This window comes from Sciurus vulgaris, assembly GCF_902686455.1.
Source record: "Sciurus vulgaris genome assembly, chromosome: 13".
Lineage (NCBI taxonomy): Eukaryota > Metazoa > Chordata > Mammalia > Rodentia > Sciuridae > Sciurus > Sciurus vulgaris.
Genome location: NC_136474.1, coordinates 39,509,190 through 39,521,317, shown reverse-complemented (window position 1 = coordinate 39,521,317; position 12,128 = coordinate 39,509,190). Strand labels below are relative to the sequence as shown.

Sequence of the window (12,128 nt, the reverse complement as noted above, 5' to 3'; positions counted from 1 at the left end):
TGAGAAGACAGAAAAAAGTTAAACTTGATCCCAGATTTATATGCAGCTTTGGTGTGTGGAGTAATTTATATTTTCAAAATACACTTTTGCCTTAAATCATAGTCTTAAAATGTAGACTCATAGTTAGAAAACAAAACTGATGATCAGCTTAATTACTCTCAAGCAAATTAAAAAACAAAACAAGAGTAAAATACGTTTCCTTCAGGTCCCTTTAGTTCAGTGGCAGGCAACACCTCCTCCAATTTCCAGTTGCAAAAGCACCTCTTTATTCCCATGGGATACATTTGTTTACATGGCTATTTCCTATAGACTGGGACCATCACTGGAAGACAGGAGACAGTGTTTTTATATCTCTGCAGCCTAACACCTTCAATAGTACTTGGAGCACTATAGTCACAAAATTGTCAGTGATTTGAGGTCTGGGTTAAATGTTGACCCAAATTAAAGAGAAAAATAGAGTTGCAAATGAAAATGAGTTCCCCAGCCTGTCTGGTTGGAAAGTAGGTACATGCATTGTGCCAGCAAACATTTTCTGAGCATGCACCTGGTACCTGCTTGAGCACCTGGTTCAAAGAGGTACCAGGATACAGAAGATTCAGAACAAAGGTCTTGCATTTCAGTACCTAGTATTAAGCAGCTTTTAACATAGCCTACTTTTTAGTAAGGAATTTTAAAGAACCAGAGATCCATGCATTTACTGGAATTGCACATTTAAATTAGCATCCTCCAAGCACCACCTCCTTTTTCCTCCCACAAACATCTTTCTAAGTGTGATTAATCTGTGTTAAATCTATGAATGACCTTCTTCCCCAGCAACTCATTGTTATCTGCCCCTAGGCTTGCTACCTAGGGGTGGTTTGTGCTCCCCTGGTTGCTCTTGGAGTTTATCTTTTATTTTCCTTTGTTCTCTTCTGTGTTGTGGCTGACCGGGAAATGCAGAGAGGCGTTCATGAAATCCGAGAGATCAGACAGTTTCACTTCACTGGCTGGCCGGACCATGGGGTTCCCTACCATGCCACCGGCCTGCTGGGATTTGTCAGACAGGTCAAATCCAAGAGCCCACCCAATGCAGGCCCATTGGTGGTGCATTGCAGGTAAGCAGAGCTCCCAGCGCTTCTTAAAGAAGTATACCATGGGTTATGGGTGGGAGATGGGGAGTATATTTTGAAGCTAGATAGAGGTGACACTTGAATAACATTGTGAGTGTGCTAAATGCCTGAATTGTATGTTTTTTAGTGGTTATTTTTTATGTGAATTACACCTTAATAAATTTTTTTTTTAAGTAGTAGCAGCTTTTACCTCCATTGATGGACCCCTTTGTTCATGCAGTGCTGGTGCAGGAAGGACTGGCTGCTTCATCGTCATAGACATAATGTTGGACATGGCTGAAAGGGAAGGGGTGGTAGACATCTATAACTGCGTCAGGGAACTGCGGTCACGGAGAGTGAACATGGTGCAAACAGAGGTACTGCAACCTGCCCTCCTTCCTGTGGTCTGGTCCTGTGTGTCGCCCTTGCATCCCCACCTCCACAGCCAAGGGCCAAAGAAAGCCTGCCAACTCTTTCTTCAGAACGCTCTAGGGATAATCTAGGGAAATCCCTGTTTCCTCCTTCCCCCACTCCCCACACCTCTCCCTCCCTTCCTTCCTCTCTCTGATTTGTAGTTTCTTTTTTAAACAAACAAAAAAGGAGCTTTCAAGTCACTCCTGGTAGCAGAATCTATAGCCATGAGCCTAAATTTGCACATTTTTCTGTGTCAAGGGACCCAGTAGAGTTTCTACATCAAGCACTCAAGGTTCCAATACCATTTCTTTTTATTCTATCTTTTAAACTATCTGTGAACCAGAGCAAGACCACTCTTGAGAATAGCTAGGTATCTACCAAGCGGCTTTAGGGTAATCTCTGTACATTTTATTCTTCTCCAGGGATACTAGGAAGAAGAGTAGCCTCTTGTCCCTGAAAATTCTTTCCAGTAGCATGGCAACATGGGAAATTACCTATTTTATAGAAGTACTCTATACCAACTAGGAACTCTCTAAATTGAAATTCAAAGTATATAGGGAATTTAATTTTTTGAGAAGGTTTACAACCTACTCCTAGGACATTCCTATTTTTATTAATATTTGATCATTGTAAGTAGGCATAACAACCCATCACCTAGATAGTGATTTATGGAGCAGAATGAAGAATAAGTAAGAATCCCTTTGTTTAGATAGTACATTGCAGTTTACAATAACTACTGGGAAACCTAATCCCATTTTTTTTTTTTATTTAACATAACAGTGATGGAATCAATCTCTGCTGCAATCATGGTCTCTTTTCTTTAGAGTATGGATACTTTGTTTTAAAGATAATAATGATTTAGAAATTATTTTTAATGTTCTTTACAGTCCAAATGTTGCCATGCCTATATCCTCTCTCTTAATTCCTTTTTGAATTAATAGGAGTAAGCTAATTTTGAGAATACAAATCCTATCTATTTATAGAAATTAATGGTAATGATAGACTTTAACATTTCATATAATTAAAGATCAACAATAAATATGGTAAAGATGCACTGGTTAATTATAGAGAAAGTCAATGCCCTGTCAAAATTAGGGGACCCATTTTAATGCTAGTTTTTTGCAGTTTTTTGTTTTTGATTTTGTTTTTGTTTTGCAGGCCATAGGGCCTCTCACTTGCTACACAAGCACTGAGCTACACTCTAGAGGACTCATTTTTAAACTGTAGGCTTATTGTACCCATATCAAAAGCTGTACTCTGAACTTTTAAGAGCTTTTATAATTATCACATTATTTAATGTTTTGAAAGAAGTAGTTTCCAGTGTTCAGAACTGTCTTCAGAGCAGTGTCAATTTTCCCTGGACCTTTCTCCATTTATTTGGTTAGCAAGTTCTCTTTTCAACACAGATATAAAATTCTGCTCATTCCAAATCCAGGAGATCAGAATTACAGAGGTATTTTAGCCACCATCAATATAGCATTATAATGCCTACTCTAGTCGGCATCAGTGTCTAATTGGTTTATTCTGCATGAAGCCCCAGTTTGTCTCCCTTCCCATGGTCAATGAGATAGAACGCCTCTGTCACACATAATGTTCAGGAAACCCAGTGTCCTGTCAAATAAAGCCTTAGAGCTCGCTTCTGTTGAGAATATGTTGTACCCATTATCTTGATGATGTGGAGCTAAAACTGATAGTGTCTTCCCTCCTGTGGCTCTCAGGGCTACCTTGATTTCTCCATTGCTAACTGTTTTCATCTGTTTCCCCAGGAGCAATACGTATTTATTCATGATGCCATCCTTGAAGCCTGTCTTTGTGGAGACACCTCTGTCCCTGCTTCCCAAGTTAGGTCTCTATATTATGACATGAACAAACTGGACCCACAGACAAATTCAAGTCAAATTAAAGAGGAATTTCGGGTAAGTTGTGCTAGAAGAAGAGGTGATTGATTCTGATGTTGTTTTTTCAGAGGCATCTCAAAGTCAGCTCCTGATCCCTTGAACCAACCCAGTCTTCCTCAGCCTTGGAATTATTGACATTTGGGGCTGGGCAATTTTTTGTTGCAGTATTGTCCTGTAGGGTGTTTAGCAATGCCCCACCACCCACCAAGGTCTACCCTCGAGATGTCTGTGATATGAGCATCATGCCAAACACATGCAGGCATCACCAAATGTTCCCAGTGAAGGGGGAAAAAATTAACAGAGTTATCATTACCTTTCCAAGTAGACACCAAGCGTTCCCAGCACCTAGGCCCCTGTTCATAGTATAACCAACCATGAATGAATGCAAAACATAGAAATGCTTGTTAAGAATTCTTTCTGGGACTCACTTTTCACTTGAGTTCCCAACATGCATGTTTTATCTAAGTGTACCTAACTCTAGGCCCAGATCTCCAGATGGACAGCTCTAGTTAGATTCCATGGCACTTAATCCCAGGGATCAACAGTGGCCCTTATTCCTCTGCCTCTGGCCTCTATGTCTGATAGGCAGTCTGAGGACAAAATCAAAGCACAGAAATGAACAAAATTTAATGGGACTTTTAGGGGAGTTGAAGGAGTCCCTTGCAGTCAACCTAAGGAAACTTAATATGAGACATGTGTACTGTGGAACTGTTCTCTTCCTCATGCGCCCCTTTAAAAAAATCAATGTATTTTATTTAACCTATTCTAGTAGTCCCTCTTATCTGAGGTTTTGCTTTCTGTGGTTTCAATTATATTATGAAAATATTAAATAGGAAATTATAAAAATACAATTCATAAATTGGTTTTTAAGTTTTATTATATTTTTGACACAATGCTAATCATACATACTTGTGGGAACAGTGTGTTTTCTATACATGCATTCATACCATCAAGCCATAAAAATGCATAAATCCTGCCACTGGTGGCAACATGGCTGAACCTGGAGGTCATATACCTTCTTTCATTCCACAGACCCTAAATATGGTGACACCAACACTGCGTGTGGAAGATTGTAGCATCGCACTCTTACCTCGGAACCATGAGAAGAACCGGTGTATGGACATCCTGCCCCCAGATCGCTGCCTGCCCTTCCTTATCACCATCGATGGGGAGAGCAGCAACTACATCAATGCTGCCCTGATGGACGTAAGCACTTCCCTTCCTGGGAAGGACTCAGGAAGTGTTCCCAACAGGCAGAGCCACTGGGAAGGTTGGAGTGAGCACTGCATGGGTCTTCACTTCTGCTCCTCTGTCCCTCCTACCCTCTTTCAAGATGCAAACTCTTTTCAACAAACCAGATTTCAGATTTCATGTGTTTTTGTGCAGCTGGATGTTCTTGCTCTCACAGTGGCCACTGGTCCAGAAGTAGTGATAAATGAAGCATGTTGCTCGGAGCACTCAGGTTTTTAACCTGCTGGCCAGAGAGCAAGAGACAGCTGTTGAGACCCCCTGGCAGGGAAATGGGATGATGTGGCCGCAGCATTATTTCAGTTCCCTGTCTTCCTACTATAGGCAGTAATTAACATGGGAAGAAAACACAATTCATTACTTGCTGTTGGTCTATTTACTTCTCGCAGTTCAATTGATGGGAAGAGTAAGTGGATATTTTCAGTGCTAATGTGGAAATTTTAATTGTATTGGTGTGATGTTGTAAAAGGGTGCTTACACTTACTCAAAGCTCTCCAGAGCTGAAAAAAAAGTATGTGTGTCCTTTATGGCAGCAATAAGTAACATCAACAACTTATAAGTGACAAGCAAGTAAGCTTTAAGAAAAACAGGATGATTTTAATTATGTATAATTTTAAACTAAATTTTCTCCATTAAAATAATTAACATATGGAATCAATGTTGCCTATCAGAAATATAGAAAAACTGGTAAGAGATACTTAAGTTTTCTTTACATCAATGTGAGACTATTATATTATAGTCATTCCACAGATAAATTTATATTTATTTTATTTTGGTGTTGACAACAGTGATAGGATTTAATAGCCACTAAATACACTCAGTGTTTTGTGCCACACATTTCCATGTATACTAAATAGATTCTTCCTTTCACATTTTCCTGGGTATTTTCTTGTTTGTGTTTGCAGAGCTATAAACAGCCTTCAGCTTTTATAGTCACCCAGCATCCTTTGCCAAACACAGTCAAAGACTTTTGGAGACTGGTCCTGGATTATCACTGCACATCAGTGGTTATGCTAAATGATGTGGATCCTGCCCAGGTGAGACTCGGGATTCTTGCAGGCAGAGCTCATGCCCCTGGGTCAAGTCTGTGTGTCCTTTGTTTGCACATCACACGTCCCTGGGCCAGGGCTCAAATGCCAATTCATGATTGAGAACTAGGGATGCTAATACTAGAGCAAAAGGTTGGTAGAAACCAAAAAATATGCCAAAGTCACAGAAAGTAGAAGTGACATAGCAAGACAGGGTCAAAAATTGAGCTGCCCCAAAGGATAGAAATACCCACTAGAGAGATACAAGATCATAGAGTCAAAGCTAAACAGGAACTCAAGCATCACAGACCTGAAAATGGAGCAAGCAAACCAGAGGATGGTGGAGAAGGGACACCAGCCCTTGCTTCCAAATCTGGGGCACCCATGCTCCCTGGCACAGCTCACCTTAAGCCTGCAGGTGGAGATCTTTATGGTGTGGGGACAGTGGGAAGAAGCAAGTGAGTTTAAGGGATGGCAATTAGTTTTGTCAACTCTTTGATAAAGACATTAAAAAGAAATAATACTGGGACATGGAGATAAGAGAAGCTCCGAATGATAAATGAACCTTTTGTATAGCTCCTCTTAAACAGGGAAAAAAAAAAAAAAAAAAAAAGAATTGGACAGGGATGACTCAAGATTAGTTACATAGGCTGATGCATTTCCTTAGAGGGAGCTGTCAGCAGACTGTTAGTGCCAAGGCCCTAACAGTCTAAACTGAATTTATCCCAATCACAGACTTCACCACCATGACAGAGGTCATTATGGGAAGTTTGAACTTACCATGTTTTAAGAATAAACTTGTTCTGAAAGTAAATTAATTTCGTACCTAACAGAGAATTTTTTTTCCTTTTTTTTTTTTTTTTTTTTTAGAAAAGGTTTGAAGTATTTCAGTTTCCAAACTGGATAAGATATCTCCTTCCTAAAATCTGTTTTGTTGCCCTCAATCTGCTATATCTGGCAGGGACATTTATTTCTATAAGATTTTTAATTATGTTGGAAGCACTACATTATATTGTTAAGGCCCTTGCCTGAAAGCTAGTTAATGAAATAATAATGATAATCCTTGTTCTCATCTCGTCCTTTTGGCTGAAGAAGCTTAAATATTTTAGATCTCTTCCCTGTAGATGCTCTCAGAGGGGCAGACTGCAGCCATTTATAAAGATACACACAGTTCAAAACAGAAATACAGATCCTGCCTTTCCAACTTACAGAGCCACAAGTTCAATTCCACTAACTCAAGAACCTTTAGTCATAGTCACAAGATAATGGACTTATTTCCTGTTCAGAATCATGCTGCTAATGAGAATCCTGAAAAGTGGCAGTATATACTGTTTTTGTTCCTATTTCTGAACAAGACATCAGTGAGTCTAGCATGTTCTTAATGAACAACAGCATTTGAATTCTAAAGCTGCATTCTGAAACCAAAATGTCTGGACTCCAACCAAGCCTTGACTGACTGGTGGTAGGAGAAACAAAAAGACTCCAATTCTATTCAGCAGACAGAGCTGATTTTCAGAGTGAGAAAAAAGAGGCTCCTGGGATTTGGTCTTTTAGTGAACACTAAACTGAGCATTGAACTCAAAGCCTTTGCAACCATACAAGACTAGCACTCAACTATTTTAAGTATTTATAGGTCCAGTTCATAGATGTGTTATGCACCATTTAAGCCATTTTCTACATGGATTCCTTGGGCAGAGTGTAGGATGCAGTGTGCCAAGAGCCCAGTGCAGCCCAGGCCATTCATATTTCTTCATTGTAAGTGAGGAGCTTTTGATCAGATGCTTGAACTGAGAGGACAAGCAGAAAGTAAACCTAGCTCCGTCACTAAAAAATGGGTACATCAGTTTAATGTGTATGTTATGGCTTTTATGCCATCTTGGCTTCCCGTCATCATGCTTAAATTTAACAGTGGGTACCCTTGGGTACTAAAAAGAAAATAAACATTAGCATGCTATTGTTTGACAAGGCAGTTTAATAATTTGTCACCAGGAAGTGCTGGTGAGTGAGGAAGGAAAAATTTCATAGAAGCATTGTTTAAAAATAAATGCGATTTCTAAAATATAATAGACTTAGCTACCATAAAACTATGCTTAGTTATTCTACTTTCATTTTTAATCAAATTAAAAGGTCCAACCTTGAACTTCTTTCTTTCTAATGGAGACAGATGCTGTTTCTCTTGACCCACTGTTAACTGAGAACTTGTCTTAAAACCTTGGATATAAATCAACTTTTGTAACATTTGATAGTGAGATTTAGATACTTTGGAAGATAAAAGTTATCAAAAGAATAAAAAGGAAATTCAACCAGTGGATTCTCCTTTTGTGGTACATCATTTTGCTTAAAATGAGGTAATAGGATTTTCATCTGTTCTTGGTCCCATAGCAATGGGTTTAAAAATAATGAAGTAGTTCCCCTCTTGTTTCACCATGAGCCTTCTGTCCTTCAGGTAAATCAGAAGGATAAAAGTTAAACACAGTTCTACAAAAGTCACTGGAATACCAAGTCCTGAAGGAAGTTTGATTTTGAAGTTTGAATACCTATTAAGGCTTCATTGATTAAAGAAATGTGACCATCCTCAAGTTTAGGAAAATGGTGGGGTAGTGGCAAATGCAAGGACCCCTTTCCTAACCCCTGTGCCCCAAACACTCCTGCCCACCAAGTCGTGATTCCCTTTGTGCAAACATTCTCGTTACCTTGTAGCATCAATACCTGGAGTTTGAGATTCTTGGAAACCGTGTTTTTAATCCAAGTGGCCTCCAGGTAAAATAGCAAAGCAGTTACTCTCACAACACCAGATTTCCTAGCTCTTGTGTTCGGAGAACTTGGACCAGATACGAAAATGCACCCCAACCCTTGCTTTTTGTCGCAAAATAGCCTGATTTCCAAAAGCCCAGCAGGGGAGGATGAAAACCTAGATGTCAACAGGTACATGTGCCAGTTTAAATACCTTCAGTTTCACAATGGCAACTAGTGGCATCTCCCCTAGGGCCTAAGAGACCCTAAGAAGTGATGTGTGGAAGAGATCTTTATACCTGCCCTGGAAAGCAAAACTGGTCTTGGTTCCCAGGTGCTTCCTGAGAAAATGAAGAAAAGTGTCACAGGAGAAGGACAGGTGGAGTTGAGGAATCAGCAAACAAGGAAGTCCTCAAGTCAACTTGCTGGAAGGAAAAGATAGAAAGAAAAGAAAAGAAAAGAAAGAGAATCAAGGAAGTCTTGAGAATTACTGAATGTCTGATACTGACGTTATCTAAACTGTTAGGAGTAAATGTATTCTTATAATTAACCTTGTGTTTCTGTGTTTTAAATTCAGTTATGTCCTCAGTACTGGCCAGAAAATGGAGTACACAGGCATGGCCCCATCCAGGTGGAATTTGTGTCTGCTGACCTAGAAGAAGACATCATCAGCAGGATATTCCGTATTTATAACGCAGCCAGAGTAAGAGCCAGGGCCAGTATTGCTTTGTACTGTGGTCCATCATGTTCTCATTCACTGATTTCTAACACACCTACTCTACATCAGTCACTGTTCTAGGAGTTTGTAGTGTGTCCGAAAGCCCTCACCTTATGGAGCTTATATTCTACCCAGAACAATGTTAAAAAGAAAAAGTTATTTAGTGACCCTTTGGAGAAGGAAGACTGTTTAGAAAATGCTAGGGCCACACCCATGTGAAGAGCAAGTCTCTGTTTTAAATTACTGTGCCATGTGATCAAAGCCCTGAGGAGTAGCCATGGGGCTCCCTGGTGACACAATTATTTTAGGCAAAAATGACAGCGAGTGCAGAGTGCAGAGGACCTGAGGAAGGACTGCTCAGCGAACCTCAGTTATGGTGGGAGACTGGTGTGGCCGTGGCACTCACAAAGACAAGAGGACCCGGTGGTGTCATACCAGGAAGGAGACTGGCAGAGATGGGGGGAAAGGTGTCCTGCAGGGCCTCACAGGCCATTACTAGCTTTGAACTTTTGCTTGGAAGAAAATAAGGAGCCAGTAGAGAGTTTTCAGTAGAAGAACTTCATAGCATAATTTGCATTTTTAGAGGAGCACTCTGACTTTGTGTGTTAAGAGACACACAGGAGGCTATGAGAAGGATCCAGGTGCAAATGACAATGGTAAGACAAGAGTGGTAGCAGTTGGAACAGTAGAGAGACTTAAATATATTCTGAAGGTAGACCAGTAGGATTCCAGTTACTCCAGGGCAACTTTCAATATTTTTGTCCTGGGAATTAGAATAACGGAGTTGGTCATTCACTGAGCTCTGAAAGGCTGTAAGTGTAACAGGATTGTTTGGGCAAGGGGCATAGCAGAGAAGTTAAATTCTAGACATAAAAGGTTTGAGGTGACTCTTTGAACCCTAAGTGGGAATACTTGGTAGGACTTTTGGGACACTCAGGAGAGGGGTGTGAACTGGAGATATAGACTTAAGACTTACTGTTGATGTTTAAAACTATGAGAATGAATGGAATCCTGAAGTGAGAGAGGAGAGAGAGACCCCAGGACCGAGCCTGGAACCTTCCATCAGCAAGAAGTCTAGGAGAAAGGGAGGCTGAGGCAGGGAAGCAGAGAAGAAGAGAGGGCTCAGGAGTGGGAAAGGCCAGGGAAGAAAACATACTGAGAAGTGAGTACTCAGAAGGCTATGGAGGGTCCAGTCGAAGTGATTTAGCCATAGCAGATTAAAGCTGTTGTCACTTTTCTAACATAAGCTCTAACACTTTTGTGAACCCTATAATTCCATTTAATTAAGACTAAAGATTAATTAAGATTCATACCAATAAGCAAAACTCTATAGTCATGGGAAACATGGTGTAATATACATCATATTGTGCTCACAAACATCTCCAGGTTATAATTTGCTCTTCACCTTGAATTGTGCTGTAATCAAAGCAAAGCCATTTTACCACATAATGCACAATGCCCTCAGTCCTCATACTGTTATTTTTCACTTGGCTTTGGCAAAATGGTTAAGTATTCTGCTTTACTCTTATTTGTCTGTGACCTGTCATAGAAAACACCTGTTTTGTTTTGTTTTGTTTTGTTTTTTTAATAACTGCTCGAGATTAAAAATCATAACTCTTCAGGCCTATAGAAGCTGCCTTTGTTATTTGTTGGCCGGACTCTCATTTCATAATGCTCTGCTTTGATGTGAAGATCAAGTAGGTGGAATCAGCCACTGGCATCTAAGGAAGTAAATAATGCCTGTTCTCTTTCAACTCCCTGATTGTTGCCTGATGCTCTATAGCCCCAAGATGGATATCGGATGGTACAGCAATTCCAGTTCCTGGGCTGGCCAATGTACAGGGACACACCAGTGTCCAAGCGCTCCTTCTTGAAGCTCATCCGCCAGGTGGACAAGTGGCAGGAGGAGTACAACGGTGGGGAAGGTCGCACAGTTGTGCACTGCTTGTAAGTGCTAGACAGAGCTCTTCATCTCAGCGTCCAGGGCCCCCACTCAGCTATCTCCTCCTACTTTCTGTCTTTTGTCGCATTCTAAATGGAAAAGAAATAAGAAGCTCTGGGTAAAAGGGGATGATCAGTATACTCACTGAATGCTCAACTGCCTTTTCAGGAAACAAGAATTTTGGATAGGGTCTTAGTCTGTTTTCTGTTACATTAACTAATTACCAGGTAATTTATAAATAACAGATTTATTTAGCTCACTGTTTTGGAAGCTGGGAAGATACTGGCATCTGGTGAGGGCTTCCTCACTATGTTATAACCTGACCAAGGACATCACATGGCAAGACAGAGCAAGTGTGCTAGCTTGGGCCTCTCTCCTTATAAAGCCACTAATGCTACCATGCAGGGTCCTACTCTTATGACTCATCTAATCCTAATTCACCCTCCAAAGACCCTCATCTCCAACTATCATTAATATATGTCTTTGGGAGTTAAGTTTCCAATACAAGAACCTTGGGGAACACATTCAAACTATACAGATAGTGTGTCACTATTATAAAAATAAGCATTGATTCTATGATTGGGGCTGTCCCAATCATCCAAAAAGCCAACCATGTGGATGGAGTTAGTGAGCTCCTATCTCTTGAGAGCCCATTGTTTAGAAATTTTCTGAGCTGGTTGTTAAAATGCTGGTAACTTGAAATCATCCACATTGGAAGTATTTACACCACAAAATTGGCAAATGCTATAAAGCAGAGCCCACCCGGCCAAAATCAGTTTACCATCATATTACAGTTCTTGATAATCCTATTGAAAATCATGTCAGAGATTTCAAAGGAACTCTTTCTCTTCCTGGTTTTTAGGAAAGATTTTGCCAGAGATTATGTATATTAGAATTTGGTTACAGCCTGCTATAGTTTGGATCAGTGTTTTTTAAAAAACTCCTAGTGATTTCCATGTGCAGCCAAGGTTGAGAGCTGTGAATAGAGAATGCCATGTTTTTCAAAGTACTTTTACCTGCATTTTCTCATTGGCAATGATAGGTGGCTAATCATGCAGC

General features: G+C 40.2%; 1 protein-coding gene across 1 annotated transcript in view; it reads left to right on the top strand.

Moving 5' to 3' along the window:
* PTPRM (protein tyrosine phosphatase receptor type M) overlaps positions 1–12,128 on the top strand; it is an 849,607-nt gene that overhangs the window by 816,308 nt on the left and 21,171 nt on the right. The window contains 7 exon segments of the mRNA XM_079108449.1: positions 940–1,094; positions 1,330–1,465; positions 3,269–3,418; positions 4,433–4,606; positions 5,554–5,685; positions 8,987–9,112; positions 10,911–11,074. Coding sequence (XP_078964575.1) covers positions 940–1,094; positions 1,330–1,465; positions 3,269–3,418; positions 4,433–4,606; positions 5,554–5,685; positions 8,987–9,112; positions 10,911–11,074 — 1,037 coding nt within the window.